At 37.7% G+C, this 20033-nt stretch overlaps 1 protein-coding gene across 5 annotated transcripts in view; it reads left to right on the forward strand.

Annotated features, from left to right (window-relative positions):
• add1 (adducin 1 (alpha)) overlaps positions 1–18596 on the forward strand; it is a 40913-nt gene extending 22317 nt beyond the window's left edge. The window contains exons 11-18 of one of the 5 annotated variants that reach the window (XM_077233559.1): positions 4715–4810; positions 5560–5649; positions 5762–5779; positions 7826–7909; positions 8647–8803; positions 9778–9993; positions 11188–11268; positions 16691–17258. In XM_077233559.1, the coding sequence (XP_077089674.1) occupies positions 4715–4810; positions 5560–5649; positions 5762–5779; positions 7826–7909; positions 8647–8803; positions 9778–9993; positions 11188–11268; positions 16691–16989 (1041 nt within the window). In that variant the 3' untranslated portion in view covers positions 16990–17258. Of the gene's footprint in view, positions 1–4714; positions 4811–5559; positions 5650–5761; positions 5780–7825; positions 7910–8646; positions 8804–9777; positions 9994–11187; positions 11269–12582; positions 12617–16690 lie in introns of all 5 variants that reach the window. The other 4 variants (XM_077233557.1, XM_077233555.1, XM_077233558.1 and 1 more) reach the window with 4 other exon arrangements.
• Positions 18597–20033: the final 1437 nt, after the last annotated feature.

The raw sequence follows: 20033 nt of genomic DNA on the forward strand, positions 1-20033 counted from the left end.
CTTAATCATACCCAAGTGGTTTTGGGGTGTGTATGCCTTTTTCTTTCGATTAAAATGTTTGACAACCAAAGAAAATTTTCCTTTAGACTTGTTTCTTCCTGTAGATATACAGCTTTTTTTTTCTCTCGGCTGACTACTTAAGGCAAGGCACTACAGGTGAATAGGGAAAAAACATTATCGTAACAGACCCTATCATATCTATTATCCATTGTGGAAAAAAAATCTGTTACAAGTTTTTTAATGTTTAACATATGCAAATGAAGCATAATCTGATTAAATATGCGCTAATTTGCATACATTTCTAGAATAGAAATCTGAACATTGGATAAAGCCTTGGAAAATTCTTGTTTCATTGACGTTTTAAAGTCAAAGTTTTACATTTTCTCTTTTTATCACTCCATAAATCAGAGAATACTGTCAACAGCAAGAAAAAATTATTTGCACCAAATTATATATTAACAAAGCCCAGTGTAAAAACCTTCAGAATTCAGATAGTAATTGACTTGCAGCCTGTAATGATATGCAATGTAATTGAAATCTAAAGATGCAATTAGAGAAGTACAATAAAATAAACACTTTTAGGATCTTTTCTTTCCACTAGTTTGAAACAACACTTTATGGAAAGCTAAATAGGCCAAAATCTCAATTTATGAGAGTTTTATTTATTTATTTTTTGCTTGTAGTTCTTGTCTTAAGATTCTCACTGGGTTTGATCACTTGGTCCAGATTGCATTTCTTTAACTTATTAACCAACCTATTAATCTTAACCATCTGTTCTAGATCTTGCTTCCTCTGATTTCTCTCTAAGCAAGTCTGTACGTCAATCACAGTGTCAGGCTCCTCCCCTCTCTCACGATTGGTCGAAGGGGTGTCAGGGTTCTCTCCGGCTGCTCAGTGCATGCTGTGTTGCATGATTGATCAGATGCATTGTGGATCTTCTCCTGGGGGACCAGGAGGGTGTGGCATGTGCGCAAAGTGGGTGTGGCTAATCCTTACTGCTGCCTGGGTTTTCCTCCTGTTTCTGTTGTTGTTTGTTTCATTTATTGCTTTATTTCGCACCTTGTATCGTTTGTGTTTTAATGGAGCCGTTACTCCACATGAACTCTGAGTTTCCTCAGAGCAAACTAAGTAACTATCGCAGAAAGCCTTGAAGAGAGCCATTTGTGTGGATAATGTTCTGTGCACTTAGATGCAGTGATGAAGGCAGCAAATACTGGAGCCCAGTAGATTTACAGTATGATCATTTATGAATGCTCTTTAGATAAAAGCCTGTCGCATTGGAAAGCTTTGGAGTGAACGGATGGATGAATCTCACAAAAAAATTTCATATTTCATCTAAAAATAATATAACAAAATATGAAATTCTACTTTGCATAGACAAAATACCTTTTTTTAGGACCATTAAGATGCATTAATTTTTCAAATTTTCCATTATTTTAATGACAAATAAGCCCTGTGTAGTTGCATTTTTGCGGACTACTAATGTGTGCTTAATTGCCATTAATATGTTCTCTTTGAAGAAAGATATTATCTTTGTTATACCTTTTAAAAAAATTGGTTTACTGATATAAAAATATTTTAATGTTAGGCCAGATGTAGATTCTTTTGTTTAATTTAAGATAATTTCTATATAAAAAAAAATACTTTTCATATTTTTGCTACTTTTGCCATGCTTTTATCTGGCATAGCTTTAAATTACTAACAAATCTTTTAGTGTTTGGGTGAAATATGAGTTTTTTTAGTTTTTTTGAGTTTCACCTAGACTGCAAATGAAAATGCTTCCAAGAAAATAATAATTTTGAAGGCAATCAAGGAATATCGGAGAAAAAGCAGGTTTTGCCGCACATTCTGTGGGAGAAAAAGCTCGGCTGCTTATAATTCTGGAGTTGTGGCTTGCTGTTTGATGACTCCATGTTTTTCCTTAAACCGCTTTAAAACATTTGTGTTGGCTTTTTAATTCCTCTTTTCTATTTTTATGAGTTTCCTTTTTTTCTTTCTGAATTGGATTAACCTTTTCCTGAACTCTTCCTGCGCATGAGTGTATTTTAACTTTTCAAATTTCAAAATCATCCAAAAAAAGAAAGGATAAATCATTGGTTCATGAGTGGTTGTTAACTCTCCGAACGATTGTCTCTAGTTGGGGGAGAGCGTGTTGTGTTGTGGGGCTCTAAACGTGATCAGTGAGTATTTCATGTTTACGTGTTCATCCCATGTGCCCCGTTTTCTCCAGCGCCCATACGGAAACCCTTCCTCATGACTTTATTTCATTTTGGTAAAAGCAAGTAACTCATTGGCTACTCATGCTATTCTTACCGCAGGCCAAAGGCTAACTATCTTTGCTACAGAAATATTTAGTACTCGCTCTTCATCTTTATTTGAATCCATGTATCAGAGCTTTTGGAGTAAACCTCTGAAACTTCATAAACTGATGTTCATCTTGTACGTTTTAAGAAAGTTGGGCGTAATTCTGTCCTTCCTCACAGTGTGTGTGTGCGTGTCTGCGCGCGTGTGTGTGTGTCTGTGTGTGCGTGTCTGCGTGTGCGTGTCTGCGTGTGTGCGTGTCTGCGTCTGCGTGTGTGTCTGTGTGTGAGTGTCTACGTGTGTGTGTCTGCGTGTGTGTGTGTCTGCGTGTGTGTGTGTCTGCGTGTGTGTGTGTGTCTGCGTGTGCGTGTCTGCGTGTGCGTGTCTGCGTGTGTGTGTGCGTGTGTGTGTGCGTGCGCGTGTCTGTGTGCGCGTGTGTGTGCGTGTGTGTGTGCGTGCGTGACTGCGTGCGTTACTGCGTGCGTGTGTGACTGCGTGCGTGTGTGACTGCGTGCGTGTGTGACTGCGTGCGTGTGTGGCTGCGTGCGTGTGTGGCTGCGTGCGTGTGTGGCTGCGTGCGTGTGTGGCTGCGTGCGTGTGTGACTGCGTGCGTGTGTGACTGCGTGCGTGTGTGACTGCGTGCGTGTGTGACTGCGTGCGTGTGTGACTGCGTGCGTGTGTGACTGCGTGCGTGTGTGGCTGCGTGCGTGTGTGGCTGCGTGCGTGTGTGGCTGCGTGCGTGTGTGGCTGCGTGCGTGTGTGACTGCGTGCGTGTGTGACTGCGTGCGTGTGTGACTGCGTGCGTGTGTGGCTGCCTGTGTGTGTGTGGCTGCGTGTCTGCGTGTGCGTGTCTGCGTGTGTGCGTGTCTGCGTCTGCGTGTGTGTCTGTGTGTGAGTGTCTACGTGTGTGTGTCTGCGTGTGTGTGTGTCTGCGTGTGTGTGTGTCTGCGTGTGTGTGTGTGTCTGCGTGTGCGTGTCTGCGTGTGCGTGTCTGCGTGTGTGTGTGCGTGCGCGTGTCTGTGTGCGCGTGTGTGTGCGTGTGTGTGTGCGTGCGTGACTGCGTGCGTTACTGCGTGCGTGTGTGACTGCGTGCGTGTGTGACTGCGTGCGTGTGTGACTGCGTGCGTGTGTGGCTGCGTGCGTGTGTGGCTGCGTGCGTGTGTGGCTGCGTGCGTGTGTGGCTGCGTGCGTGTGTGACTGCGTGCGTGTGTGACTGCGTGCGTGTGTGACTGCGTGCGTGTGTGACTGCGTGCGTGTGTGACTGCGTGCGTGTGTGACTGCGTGCGTGTGTGGCTGCGTGCGTGTGTGGCTGCGTGCGTGTGTGGCTGCGTGCGTGTGTGGCTGCGTGCGTGTGTGACTGCGTGCGTGTGTGACTGCGTGCGTGTGTGACTGCGTGCGTGTGTGTCTGTGTGTGTGTGTGTGTGCGTGTGTGTCTGTGTGCGCGTGTCTGTGTGCGCGTGTGTGTGCGCGTGTGTGTGTGTGTGTGACTGCGTGCGTGTGTGACTGCGTGCGTGTGTGACTGCGTGCGTGTGTGACTGCGTGCGTGTGTGGCTGCGTGCGTGTGTGACTGCGTGCGTGTGTGACTGCGTGCGTGTGTGACTGCGTGCGTGTGTGGCTGCCTGTGTGTGTGTGGCTGCGTGTGTGTGTGTGACTGCGTGTGTGTGTGACAGCGTGTGTGTGTGGCTGCGTGTGTGTGTGGCTGCGTGTTACTGCGTGTGTGTGTGGCTGCGTGTGTGTGTGGCTGCGTGTGTGTGTGGCTGCCTGTGACTGTGTGGAGTTCCAGTATCTGAAGGGATTTTCTGGCTGTCCACTGCTAAACACACACCAGCTTCTGCGTCCTCACCCCACCTCACTCCTGCCTCCCTCGTGGTCCATCATCCTCTTGAATCTTCTGTTTTTCTCTTTGTGTGTGTGTGCTCTTTTCTTTCTTTTTAGCATTTTCTGTCCTTACTATACTCCCAACGGCAGTATCAATGATGATGAGGGCCACGGCTGCCCCGCCACGGATGTCAAATTTAAGTTTATACGTATTGATTTAGAATCATATTTATTGTGGTGATTGTCAACAAATGCAGATTCCAAGTGGTATAATATTATGTTAAATTGATATCATTTGAAAAGTTAATTCTTACTCATTAATTGCTTTGTGTGCAGAGGATTAGAGGAATTTGGGATTTTTAGAATTTAGAATTCTTGTGATGACCAGAGTTCCAAGTTTTCCCAAAGCAAACTGTACATCATCATTGGTTCGTTGCTTAGTGGACAATTATAATTTGACCAATAATGTTTCAGATCTGCTTCGTTTATTTCGTATTGTTTGAGAGGCATGAATTAAACTTTTTTTTTAAATATATTTAATATGGGTAAGTTTTCGTTGCCGTTTATTTGAATGGCTGTGCTTTGATGATTTCAGTGGACTAAGGAGGACAGTCTCAGACAGGGTCCTGTGGCCAATCAGTTTGTCCCGATGAACACCAACCCCAAAGAGGTCCAAGAGATGCGCAACAAGGTCTGAACCTTTTTTCCATGTAGATTTAAGACATTTCAGTGAGGAGGAAGCAAAAACTTCTAGCTCTTGTAAATGTCCTGTGTAGGGTTGGGAATCGAAAATCAATTCTAACGTCACTTCCAATTCTGGAATCGGATACAAAATTAAAATTTCGATTCCTCTTATTGTTTCCTTTGTATTTCAAATATGACTTTAAACAATTCAAGCGTGAGACGACTCTCGCGCTGTTTTCTGTGCAGGCATGTGTAACTTAATTGGGCAACTCTTAAAGTGACAGCAGCCTAATACTCCTGCTGCCGTCTCTATAATAACACTAATCAAACAACACAAGACAAAGTTTTATAAAGTGCAGTGTTATTTTACATTTGATTACAGTTTCTGTACCTGAAATCTTAAAATACTTTATATTAATCGTATATTTGTTCAGTTGTATCTATGTTGTGATTGCTAATTTTGATTTGTTCTTCTTTAGTGTTTACTTGTCTTTAATAATGCTTGAAAAATATATTAGTGTTCTTTAGCCTGTTGATTTTTGGTCATGATATTCAACTACAATGAAATGTTTTGCAATAAGACTAAATGTGGATGATATCTAAGTTTTTTTTTCTTTTTTTTTCTTTTTTATTGGAATCGATAAGCAGACTTGAAATGGGAACCTGAATCGTTAAAATTCAAAGGATACCCAACCCTAGTCGTGTGACGATCTTTTATGGTGATTTTGGTGTTAACCGTGACTTTTCTTTCGGCAGATCCGTGACCAGAATCTGCAGGACAAAAAGACGGCAGGTCCTCAGTCGCAGGTGCTCACAGGCTCCATGGTGGACCGTTCGTTCGTCCAGGTGAGTCTCTCGCACACCTGCACACTCCTGTTCTTCCCATTGGATCCAACATGTTCTGTTCCCAACGTTATTTCCGTGTGTGTAACCGTTTAATTGTGTCTTTTGACCCCAGAGAGTATCTATATGGCACGTAAGTAAACCACATGACCAGCAAGCCAGAGCTGTGTCCATTTTCTTTTGGTTTGATTGGTTTGCAGTGCCATGTTTGCCCTTTTTCTTTCATTTTGTTTGGTTCATTCACTGTAATAGAAACTCTACAGGATGATACTGTTGTAATAATTCTGCACGTCTCACATGACGTTTGCCATGCTGAGCTGCTAATCTAGACCAGTTCATTTATTAGTCCGGTCTGTATGCTATACTATTTTTTATTATTCTTTTTTTTATTAATAATAATTTTACCATCTTTTATTTTACTACAAGATAATTAAATTAATTTATTGGTAAATCCTTTTTCTTTTGTTTCTTCTTTTTTTGAAACCATTTAAAAATAGTAATTTTTAAAAAGTCTTCTTTTAATGCATTTAATGATCAAAAACACCACTGTCTGACATGCTGATATGCTCTAACATCCCATATTAACTAACGATACATAAGTAAACTATTATAATTCATATCTGACTTCCACTCACTGTTTTAACGGAAGCACAAACCATTGCTTAATAACATCAGGGTTCATGTTAGATCTGAAATCTTGAATATTTATGTTTATACATATGGAGGTTTCATTTTTACTTCCATAAACCTCCGGATGAGCTCTATAGTCATTTTTTTAATACCCTAAACACTTTAAAAGAGAAATTTCAGATGCAGAAGTGTGTTTTTGCCACTAACCATCAGATCATTCATCTAAACCCCTCGAGTGCAGCAACACTATTCCAAACCAGAAATCTTCAGGCCTTTGAATATGGTTTCTGCTGAACGCATATATTGTACATTTATATATTTGTATTTATTTCTCCTGACCAGTCACATGGTCACCAGTCGCAGCAGTATGAATCTGTGTGTGGTTTGACTAGCACACATATGTTTGGTTACTGGTGTTGCAGTGCATGACTCTGAGCCATGAAATCACGTCTCGCTCCAGCCTGCCCATACGCTTCTTTAGGAAATGCTTTCTGCATGTCTAGTACGTGTGTGTGTGTGTGCGTGCTCGAGCGTGCGTGTGTTCTTGAGTGTGCGTGTGTGTGCTTGAGCGTGTGTGTAATTAATAATAAACAAATTACAAGCATAGATAAATACAATAGAACAAAGACAGATGAAAGAAGCAGTGCTTTTGTTTTTAGGGAAATTAACTATTCAGGTACAGACATCGAATTATCAAATGTACAATAACACTATTAATTATATGAATCATTTAATTCATACAGTTAAGGCTATGCAGTTTATCTTTGTTAAAGCTACAAAAGTGTTTATTTTTTGTTGTTTGATTAACTTTGGTGACACAAACAGTTGCGGTTATATTGGGCTGCTGTCACTTTAAGACAAATGCACGTGTCCAATACCATGCATACGTGTTCTTTCTCTGTTTACAACTCCTAGCCGACTGCGTTTACGAGGAAACTCGTAGAGACGGGCATTTTGACTTAAATTTCCATGCACATTTCCGTTCAAGCACAAATAGATAAACAAAGGGAAGGGATCAGGTGTTCACGAACTTCACGTGCTGTCTGCGTGCGCACACAAAAGTTCAGTCTTTTTGCACTTGATGTTTAAACTGACAGGACTTAATAAAACATGAAAATGATAAACTGTTTCTCTATGATGGCTAAACTTTGCAATTAATCCGCGAACCACAAGCGTTATGGACCGGGGAGCAGCTGGCCTGTACGGATCATTGATCAACAACGAAGTTCAAACCTTATATTACATCGCACATCATGCAATGTGACTATCGGGGATGCACACATCGCGATATCAATGCTAAAACAATACATTGTGCAGCCCTACTTGAGCGCGTGTGTGTGTGTGCTTGAGCGTGTGCGTGTGTGTGAGCTAGAGATTGCATTGTGTCAGTGAATGTCCACACAAAAATAGATGTACAAGAATGTGTGGTCTTCTGCTTGTATTTATTACTTCTGGCTTGCCTCATTAGTGTGTGTGTGTGTGTGTGTGTGTGTGTGTGGTCAGTATTTGTACTGGGCTTGTGCACTGCTCACCAGCTCTACTGTTTCAGGACGCTCCACTCTCTGACTGTACGGACTCTATTGATGGCATTGACACTTCAGAAAGCTTTAGTCCTTCTAGGTCTATTCGAAAGGTACATCCTGCGATAATACTGTAATGTTTCATAACATCAAACCACACACAGTTTCAATACTCTCTCGCTTTACATTGAGGATAAAGACAGTTACATTCAGGGCCTTTCGAGTCTGCCCTGATGAATTCAAAACCAATGTCAGATGTGTATTAATACTAATTATGGCAGATTAATTTGACACAAACAAGGCATTGAGGATCCAAAAGTACATCCAATATGTTTACCTTCAGGTCACATTTTCCCATTTGTTTAGTCTATATGTTTAATGTTTTCCCATGTAGTTATTGTGGTCCACTTGATATTTGTTTAAATGTTGTACTGGCTGCAGGAGAAACAGATGTGTACTTTTATCCCTCACAGCCTGGTTTTTGTTTGTGTTGCAATAAATATGTTGCATCCTTTGATTAACGTCTTAACTGGGATTTGAGTTTCAACAATAATACGACTGAATGACAAGACTTTTATAATAAAAGGTGAATACCAATTTATTTGGGATACTTGAGCTTTATCTCCTATCCTTATTTATACCTTTTCATAACAAAAAACAGCATCTAGTTAATCTTAAACTCTAATTGGAGACATTTATAAAGCCATTTGGATGTTGAGTGTCCCACTAGTATTCACTCTATTAAATATCATTTATAAGAAACTAAATTTGGTTGACCTAAATGTTTTTTTTTTTTTTTTTTTTTAGAAAGATAGGAGTGCTTAAACGGTGGTGTTGTTTTGGCCCGCAGGGGGAGCTAGTGACCGCATCTAAAGCCATCATTGAGAAGGAGTACCAACCGCGGGTTATCATCAATAAAACTGGACCAAACCCCTTCAACAAGTTCACAGACCAGGATCTGGAGGAGTATCGCAAGGAAGTGGAGTTCAAGCAGAAAGTCCCAGAAGGTAAGAACACTAGAAATCGCAGGTCAACACACATTTCTCCTCGCAGGAACTGATACGGATGCCAAGAACGTCCTGTGATGCTGCTGCAAGTGTCATTTAAGAATCATTTTAGTTATTTAGATGTTTTACACTAGCTTTTACACTAGCACAAAATGAGTTAATTTTATGTAACGTTTGAGGACACCCCCCCCCCCTCCCTCCCTTCTAAGATTTAGTCTCTTCTGCCCACCGATGCTACATTATTTGATGAAAAATGCTGTAAAAAACTAATATTGTGAAGTATTTGTGCCATTTAAAATATGTGAATATATAGTAAAGTGTATAGTAAAGCTGAATTGTGACACCAGTATAGTGAAGCTGATCATGTGACGCCAGTCTTCAGTGTCACATGATCCTTCAGAAATCATTCTAATATGATGATTTGATGCTCAGGAAACATGTATTGTTGAGAACAGCTGGTGCTTCATATTTTTGTGGAAACTGCATTCTATTTTTCAGGATTCTTTGATGAATAGAAAGTTCAAAAGAGCAGCATTTATTTGAAATAGAATCTTTTGTAACATTATAAACTGTCACTTTTGATCAACTTCATGTATCCTTGCTGAATAGAACTATCAGTTTCTTACAAAGATACAAATCTTACTGCCCTTGAACTAGTGTATATATATATATACATACATGCTTTCAATTTATTTCACACTGGACCATATATATATATATATATATATATATGTATATATGTATATATGTGGTCCAGTGTGAAATAAATTGAAAGCATGAATTGATGTGCTCATACATTTGTCTAAAACAAAGTAATGTTGTCTGAACAAACCATCTACCTCTTCTGTTGACCAACTCAGGAGTGCAAAGTTTATGAATTTAGATTATTGCAATCGCATTTTACCCTGCACATGAATCCTGCAGCCCAACAGCGCCACCGCAGGTCAGGAGAGAAACTGTTGTATTGCATTTAGCACAGGTGGAAGAGTCGAGCTCAGACGTTCCGCAGGAGGATCCCAGGGCCACCGCGGCCCCGCCACCCTCCATAATCCCCAGCCGCGGCACTGGATCTGGGGGCCCGTCGGGTCACGACACCCCGGGGGATCCTCCAGGACCCCCTCATAAGGAGTTTCACTCTGCGGTTCTGAAGGCTCTGGGCTGTGACCCGGAGCAAGACGGGACGCCTGCAGGTACCCCAGCATCTGCCTGAGGAGGGCCTCTCTTTCTGGGGTGTATTCTGACTTTGCTGGGCTCTTTCTTTCTGTCTCTTGCTGTCCCCTGGTTTCAAACTTTGGTGATCCAACATGCTTTGTTCTCGCCCCAGCCTGCATCCCATAAACACCCTGCTCTGGATCTGTGAATAAAGACCCTCGTCAGCTCTTCCACTCTTAGTCCTGGACTGAAAATCATCCGCGGGCTACTCGCTGTCCTCGCAGTGGGATTCGCTCCTCTGGTTGTCGGGGTTTATTTGGATTTTCTTGTACTAATAAACCTGGCTGTGGCGTCTCTGAATCTGAACTGAGATTTGACTAAATGTGGATGTGCTGATGGTGAAAATCCTCCTTATATCCCGTTTCTTGGTTCTTCAGCATTTTTTCAGTGGTTTTACTTTTTACTTTATAATGCAGATGGATTTTACTGTTATAATCACTGTTAAGAATCACATACTAAATAGTTTACTGTGCATCATTAATATACAGTTTATTCATATTTTGAATTAGTGTTTTTTTATATATATTATCCAATGTCATTTTAAATTCAGGGTTTTTTATCATCCATTTTAATTTTAATTAAGGTTTTAGTACTTTTTTGTATTACTTTTTTAGTGTACTGTTTTAGCTTTTAATCATATTTTGAATTGTTTTATATTATCCATTGTCATTTCTTAAGATTTAGTACTTTTGTTGTGTTTGTCATTTTTATTAGGTTTTTTAATCTCTATAGGTTTTATTCATCATTATTTTTATTTTAGTTTGAGTTATTTTAGTATATCAGCTTAAACTAAACAATGAGATGAAAACACTAACTAAAATAAAATTCGTTTTTTTATATATATATATTTCATTTTATTTCAAGCAATGAAAATCATTTCTTATGGTTTTAGTTAACGATGATTGAGTCAGACTTTCATGTAATCTTCTGCTGAAATATTTCGGCAGTTTTTATAATCTTTTGGCTACCAAAAGTGTGCGTTTTAACATATTTACATGTATATTATCCATAAATCAATGTGTAAAAATGCACAAATTCTATTTTGGATTTGATATGCTTTTTGTAGCATGTCCCTTACTTTTCTTGATATTTTTGCAGTGTTTTGATGTCAGATCTGTGGTTTTGTCTCCCTGATGAAGCCTGGACTGTAATATTGCGTGTGCTGTTTGTAGGTCAGACAGCAGAGGTTGAAGATGGTCATGTTCCCAGCAGCACCTGCACCCCCCCGAGCTCACCTGTGCGTGTGGAGGAAGGTACGTCTATGCGCTCACACAGGCTCTCTCTGAGCATGAGCCGTGCCAGCTGGCTAATGTCTGTGTGTGTGTTTGTTAATTAACATTTTTAGGCATTTATTGCTGTTTGTAATAACAGACCAAAGGGCATCATTGATGTTTGGTTCATTTACCCCCCACAACTTAAAAAAAAATCTATTTAAATAGAGGATTAATGACAAAATCTTTATTTTAAATCCAATTATTTTATTTTACACTCTTGGACTTTTCAGGTAGCAAAGCATTTTTTTAATCTTATTAACATAAATACATTTATTTTACCCTCATGGTCTTTATTACTATGGATTACATCTTCTCAAAACACAGTAGGAGCTCTTATATTGAGATTACATCATAAACATGCTTTATAGTGTTTATTTATAGGATGCACCAAATGTTCACCTTTTTGACATTGACACCAATAGTCGACAATTTATGAACAATAGGCCAATATTATAAATCTGTATGCCCTATTTAAAAACGAATAGAACCAAAAGTAAAATAAAAACGGTTTAAATGAACATTAAAATAACTTTTCACATTTTACACAAGCATGTTTTACTGATGAATCGCACCAGAGTAATTAATATTTTGAATTGGCTTTAGGTCATTTTTTTTGTCATTTTGTTATTTTCTTTTTATTATGTTATTTTTTTACTATTAGTATTTTTAAAAATAATTTATATTCTTTTTTTAAATATTGCTATCTAGGTTTAACTTAGTTTTATTTTAGTTTCAGTTATAGTTAGTTTTAGTGTTAATAATTTAGGTCTTCAACTTAAACGTATTTCAGTTTAATTTCAAATTTTTTAACTGTAATTTATATTTTATTTCAGCTTTATTTCTATTAACAGAAATGTTTTAAATAGTTAACGATTACAACCCTGAATTGCACTCGTTTTTCTTATGATATAGTTCTAGTAAATTGATAGTATTTTAGGGCCTGGATGTCAAAATAAACATCAGATTCTTATAATCTCACAGTCACGAGCTGTAATGTAGCAGAACGTCCCGCTGATATATTAACTCAGATCACCGTCTCTTTAAAGTCAGGTGTAATCCCACATGAGAAATGTCTTGTAAATCACCCGTCTTAAATGTTCTCACCCTTCATGCTCATTTCTCCGGGATCTTTAAGAATGGCCCAGCAACCATTCTTTACTTCTGGTGGCCTGTGTGTTTCTTTACGGTGTCTGTTAATTTCTTTTTAATTTAACCCGGTGGCTGTGATTTGATCTGCATAGACATTCTCTCTCTACTTGTGCTTTTTCTTCTTCGTGGCTGCGTCACAATCAGGAGATGGAAATGCAAAAGAGTACCTGTTACCATAGTAAGTACCTCACCTCCCCCCGCTTGAGTTTGCTGCACGGCTTCACTGGATCTCACTCCTCCGCTGTCTAACTCATCTCCCTGTCCTCTGGCTCTCGTTTGTTGTGAGGGATGATTTACGCCGCTCAGCTCCAGTCAGTCGTACGCCAGATTACGGAAGTCAAATGGGATGCAAATGGCATTTGAAATAAAGTGAAACTGCATTTGTAACGCATTTATCTTCTATAATGTGACCGATTTTATCCATCATGATTTGAGTGGATTGAAAACTGTTGATACTATTGAAAACTATGACATATTATACATTTCCTTGCTGACAAACTTGTTTCATTCATTGATTTTAATGAAAGATTTGAAAGTGCCCCTATGCTATTCCTAATTTTGTTTTAAAGGTCCCCTACTATACATGCATCCAAGGTAAAACAAAATGAATAATAGTTTTCTCATTATATATATTACACATCACCTCATTTCGCAAAGAGCGTTTTCCGTAGATTCAGTCTCTCTAAACCCCGCCTTTCTGAGAGCTGCTCTCCTCTGATTGATCAGAAACCCAACGCTCATTCGCATATCTGAAATTCAGCACTTGATACACGAACAGTAACGATGTTGTGGGTTTTACCGTATCAATCTCATCAAAGTGGATTTGCTTTGTCAGCAGAAAACAGCGTCTTCTCGACACGAACAACACGAACCAAACTCTTCCAGTCTCAGATAAACTAGAGTTTGAGGGCGGAGCTAAGAGACGCTGTTCAGCCAATGAAAACCACAGACTGGCATTTTGCAAATTTGTTACAGGAAGTGCCCATCGAAATTATTGACGACTCATTTCAACAGTTCAGAATCAGTTTGTTCTTTTAGGAGACAATAACTGTATCTGCACTTGATCTTTAAAAACTTTTTTAAAGTTTTTATTAGATGTGGGCATAGGATAAATTTTTTTAATCTAGATTAATCTCACTGTAATCTTGGAATTAATCTAGATTAAAATGGCTCATTTGAATTCTGCCGAAGGCTTTCAGAATATGTGTGCTACCCAAATAATGACTAAAAGTAAGTCTTTGAGAATAGTTCGCCTCGCGTTGGGATGTGAATTTCTGCCAAAAATGCCATTCGACAATAGAGGAGCAAAAGTCGAATATCGTTAGAAAACAAAACAAAAACGCACACTCACAATGACAGAAAGGGAGGCCAATTTCATCTTTAGCGATTTGTCATCAAACAAACTGTTTATTAATTGAACAAGTAACATGTTTTCGTCGTTTTTTTTTTTTTTTTTTTACATAGTAGGCTAATTAGAAGAAGAAAAAAACAATAAGCACGACGTAGCTACAGTCCGTTTTTGCGTCTCCAAACCAGATGCTCGTTAGATAAAAAAAATAATGTCATAATGATTTTATGTGAACCTGCCTTTACTGGCAATAGCCTCCTCCTTTTTAAACAAATTAGTTTTCAATCAATGTAAACTATTCGTGTGACTATATGCCCCTGCGCAATACACACACATTACCGCAGGCTGGCGGGTGTTCACTTCAGAAACTGTACGCAATGGTAACGTTAACTTATTTAACCTGTTAACCTTTGCCAGTGCGCCGACGCTCTGAAGCGTTTTTCTGTAGCCTATAAATTAATGTATATGTCCAAATAACGGATAATGTCATACTTTTTTAGTAGTGCTATCGTGGCGTAATAATCTGTTTGGTTGTATAATGTATTACCTGAATGAAATGAAATCGAATGTATCGTCCTGTGGAATCATTCATTCACAGACAGTTTACGAAGATGTTCAACTAATAAAGATCTTCATCGCTGGCAAAAATATGATGCATTTGCAGATTTGCTTTCACTAGACTAAACTGTAGATCCAAGCCCACTTCATCCACCGCTCTTGATGTTCTTAAATCTTCCTGTTACGACTCCGTGTCGAGTGTGATTGAACGCGCTTCAGACGATTCAGTGTGTGAGGAACTGAACAGATCATTCAGACTGATTCGCGAACCGATTTAAACAGATCTGACAACTTGTTTGATGAAGTCTTTGAACAGAATCGATTTAAAAGAGTGATTCATTTGTAAATTGAGCATCGGTCATGCCCATACAAAGATACAGCGCGCTTGGAATAAACTCATTTAACAACATGTAATTGCATTAAAATAAAGTAACGAGAGGAACGTCGCCCAACGTAACGTAAAAGTACTATACACCTAGTGTCCCTGACAGAAAAATACCCTGCTGCGCGATCTGTGACAGTAGGCGCGGCGTCAATTATGTCAAATATACTAGGCTACACATGGAATTGCGCATTCGAAAAAGCTATTTTATGATCCCAACCCAAATTTGAGAATAGATTAACTTGATATTTTTTTAATCGCCCGATAAGAGTCTCACGTTAACTCCGATAACGGCCCACCACTAGTTTTAATATAGCAAACTATTTACACTCACAAAGCGCTTTATTACACAATATTCGAAAAAGCATAATAGGGGCACTTTAAATTGATTAATTATACTTTTCCTTTATATTATTATTATTATTGTAGATGTGATTTTAAAGGTAAAAACACCTGATGATGTAGTTATTTCAGGAAATGTTTGAATGTCTGGAGTGCGGTGAGATCATGCTATAGCAACAAATCTTCTCCTAGAAACTTCTACATTCCTTTCCTACAAACTTTCCTCTTTTAACCTTTATAACAATAGCAAAGTTCTTTAGTATGCCAATCCAGTATTGCTTTAGCTGCACAGGTAATGTATGAATATTACGCTTCTGGTGTGAATAATGTTTTAAATATCTCTACTGTTTCTCTGTTTATGACTGTCAGTGAAACGCTGCTGTGTGGTTTTAAAGCGTGCAGAAGGTTATAGATATCAGACAGTAGTGAGTGTTACATATATATATGCGTCTTTATTGCTGGTGTTTGTTTGAGAGCTGATATGTCTCTGGAAATATGAATGTCGCATTTATAAATGTATGTTATGTTAGTGCATTTGAGGATCTCAGACTGAGTCTGTTTCACTGTTTGAACTGGATCGCTGCCGGTCTGTATTTTCAGTCTGATGTTTCTGATGGAGACTAAAATTACTGAATAAAATATATTAGGATTTATTGAGTGACAGATATGCTAATTATAGGACGAGATATGCCAGTTTTACTGTATTAAGAGAATAAATCTGCTTTTAATGTTCTTTAATAGTTTGCAGATAGGGATGTTAATGCTTAATCGATAAAAAATAATTCGAAAAATTATTTGATTTAACAATTTAATTAAAACAGTTGTAAATGTAAATCAAAGTAGTGAATCAAAACAAAACAGAAATCAATATTATATATATATATGTATTATATAATATATAAAATATTTATTATATTATATAAAAAACTAATATTGTAATGGTGCATGAAACAGAAATTATTGAATGCATAATGTATAAATATATTGAAAATTATTATTTTTAATACTCTCATTTTTTGAGAATATATATAAGTGCTGTAAAATCAATTAATCTCATGTAAGAAGTTTGTTTATATAATATGTGTGTGTGTGTATGTATATATATATATATACATACACATACATACATACACATATATATATATATATATATAAACACAAATGTATGCATGCATACATTAGATCCGATTAATCGTGATTTGTCGATTTGACAGCACTTTTATATATATATGTGTATATATAGGCATACATTTTTACTATTGCTTTTACTATTTTACTATAAACTGAGGTCCCTATTTTGCAAACTAGACACAGTTTTTCAGGGTTCACTCTGAAATTGGTTGTTCTGTTTGCCTAGTACATCTAGTTTTTGTTGGTTAATTGCATCGGGAAGTGATCATGATGTAGCAGTTTGCTGATTAAAGCTAAAGATTAGTGTGTGTCTGGAGATCAGTGTGGTTTTGCAGGGATTAAAGTTTTATGCTCAGTTTCTCAGAAATGCTTTTTTCACGCTTAATAAATGAAGAGCCAGAGAGTTGAGGGCTGAATTTCCCCCTGGACGGTTTCCATGCCGTGAGCTGATCGACAAACTCACTGTGATCTTTTCTCCTCGTCCTCCACAGAGGCACATCAGGAACAGACGTTTAAAGACGATAGTGACGCCGCCACTTTAAGACAGACCCTCCCCGATCTGACCCCCGATGAACCCTTCGAAGCCGCCGCCCTCCCCGCAGAAGACCCCGCCCCTGAACTGACTGACCCCGCCCCTCAACAGGAGGGGGAGGAGCCTGTCGCAGGCGATGATGCGGCTGGTGACCATGGCAGCGATGAATCACCAAACAAATCCCCTTCAAAGAAGAAGAAAAAGTTTCGCACCCCGTCTTTCCTGAAGAAAAACAAAAAGAAGTCTGAAACCCAGTGAGGAAGCTTGGCAATACCTTTCTTTTAAATCGATTTGTTTTTGTACTGTGTCTGTCCACATTTAGTGCGTCGATCTTTTTATTACATTTTTATTCTTTTAGCAGTTCTGGCTGAGCGCTGAAGTGCACTTTACGGCAAAGTGCGGCTTGTTAAGCATGATCATCAGTCATCTGTTTTTATATAGAAAAAAATTAATATGAATAACCACTATATAATGTATAGGAATGTATCAAATGAATGAAAATTCAACGAATTATCAAACGAAAAAAATGAATTCAAGTTGAAGTTCCTCCTGGTGTTAAATTAAGATCTTTACTCCGCTGCATGTTTATAGTTTTTCAAATCATGTCTATAAACGTCTAAAAAAACCGAATGGCCTGGAGTGAAAATGCCTCATTTAATCCAGCAATTTCACCTGACCAGGTTTACAAGAGTGTAAAACATGCTTATGATAATATTCTGATCCGCTTAAATTTGTTTTTGGATGGAAATCGACTCGTTGAATGAATTTTTGTAATGGACATGCAGTGCGAAGCGTACAGCGAATCTCACAAAACCAGTGCGAACATGTTTATGTCACACATTTCTCCCCAAAATAAAATAAACCAAAAAAATTTTTTTTGAAGGATTGTGACATTTTCATAAAAAACTATCAAATTCCCCCTAATCATCATTTAATTCAAAATTGACAGCGGGAAAAAACTAATTTTGGCCTGAGATCAAGGAGAATTGGAGTCAAAACGTGTGTAATTGCTATGAAAATTATAATTTTTTGTAATATTTGGATGTAATGTAAATGTTTTGTGAGATTCGCCCTACAAATATGCGTTTCTGTCACTGATCTGTATAATGACATTATATAGATCAGTGGTTTCTGTGGCTTTACATGTCTGCGTTTGTAACTAAACACAAAATACCTTTCGTCCTCATGTGAAGGTTTGTTTTAAAACTAGCTGTGACTTTCATCCTGCAGTAATATGAATGACACATGTTTGCTTTTGCTTTTATATATATATATATATATTTTGTAGTTATTTTTAGCTGTAGTTTATTTAGTTTCTATGAAGCCGCACATGACGTGGGGACAAAAATATGTATATCGTGGCCAAGAATTAGCAATTAATTCACATGACATACTAATACATCCACTCATTTAAGTAAATCATGCTCAAAATATAATAATTTATAATCTTATATAATAATAAAAATCTTAATTGGTTCCACGATATATATATATATATATAATTTATTTGTCCGCATGTCATGTTCGAGGCTCCATAAGTTTCATTCAAAACACGTCAAGTAACTTGATACTGTTGTAACTTTGACACTATCACTTGTCCTGTGTAAAATTATTATTAATTATTAAAGTTTCAAACAGCCACTGATGATGATGATGATATGTGCATGTTCTGAATTGGTTTACAGATGCGTGTTGTGTTTTCACACACACACACACACACACTCCTGCGGTGCGTGTCTTTAGTAACACTGTGAAAGTTTTCACTCAACCATCCTGAATAACCACTGGTAAAGAAACACGCTTCGAGATGGACGTCTAAATACTGAATCTCACAAAGAAACGTCTGATTCATATTTTAACCCAAATTTTAAAAAAAGAAAAGCATTATTTTGCGTATAGAAAATTATCTATTTTTAGGACCCTTAAGATTTGTTCTGAAATCATGACTATAATGCAAAAAATATCCTCATCACTGTTATACAAACATTATTGGTAGTAGTGCAAAATATACTTACATTATGTATACTTACAGGAAAAAATATAGTATATTTGTATTCCAGTAATGCCATTTTGAAAAAAAAAATTGCAAAAAAAAAAGTGTTTTGTTTAAAAGTAGGCAATTTCACATTCGTTCTGTTGGTTTTGAGTTGAATTATGACTTGTACGTTTCTTTGCAGTTTTCCTGAGATTCATCTGTTGAATGAATAACCTGTGCAGTATGAACAATTCTCTATAACAAATTAAAATGTATAATAAAAAGGCAGAAAGGAGTGAAATACTAACAATGTTTAATTTTGATGGTGCAGAATAGCGTTTGGGCTTGTACAGATCTGGATTCGGGACCGATGTAAAGAAGCAGTGCAGTTTGTTTTACACACTAAAGTCTGAGTATCTTCTGACTAACAGCCACAACACAAGAGTTGCTGAAGTACCGCATGGCATTATGGGCTTTAGCTTGTGTTGTTTGTCCTTTGACCTTTTCTGTTGATGTTCTTCTCAGCCGTTCTATTGATAACATTACTAAGTTAGATGGTTTTATTTGAACTCTTCATTTCCAGTTTCTCTTGAATCTTTAAATGCTGTTCTCTTTTTTTTTTCAAAAGCAATTGTATGTAATACAATTTTAAAACCACAATACTTTTTTTTTTCATGGTACTGTTTATTTTGCAACCATGAATAAAAATCCATCTTTAAAAACAGCCATGATTTGAAGATTCATTTTTATAAATTACAATATATTGCATATATACAGTATGTATGATGCCTCATACCAACAGATTCCTTGCATTTTTTGCATACTTGGCCAATAAATTTAAATCAATTCAATATTTGACCTTCCACAACTTTTAATAATATAGATGATACTATTGAAGTTGTAATGCACGTTAATATGCAACAGCTATTGTAATGCTTTTTTTGAGGATGTTATTAATCATATAATCTATTGTAAATTCAAATTATTATGGAAGCTTGTTTCCGCCACAGAATAAAAAAAAAAGGTAAGTGGTAAATTAAAGTCCCCCTGTGGTGAAAATCAAGCTTTTAATGTTGTTTATATGTCTATGAAGTGTTTTTAATAAGCTTTAAGAAGAACCATGTGTAAATTCATAAGTTGACAGCATTGCTGAGTATTTTCTCCTTAAAACTGCAGTGAACCAAAGACAGTCTCAAAAACACGGTTTGAAATCGCTGGTGTTTCTGACGTCACAAACTACCTTGTAACCAATCAGATCAACGTGTGATCGTCAACGAGTGGATCTCTGAGCTGAGCGAGTGAGTGGAGGCGGGGCTCATTTGCATAT

This window comes from Siphateles boraxobius, unplaced genomic scaffold, assembly GCF_051911475.1.
Source record: "Siphateles boraxobius isolate OS27281-9 unplaced genomic scaffold, OSU_SipBor_1 18, whole genome shotgun sequence".
In the NCBI taxonomy this organism is placed as follows: Eukaryota; Metazoa; Chordata; class Actinopteri; order Cypriniformes; family Leuciscidae; genus Siphateles; species Siphateles boraxobius.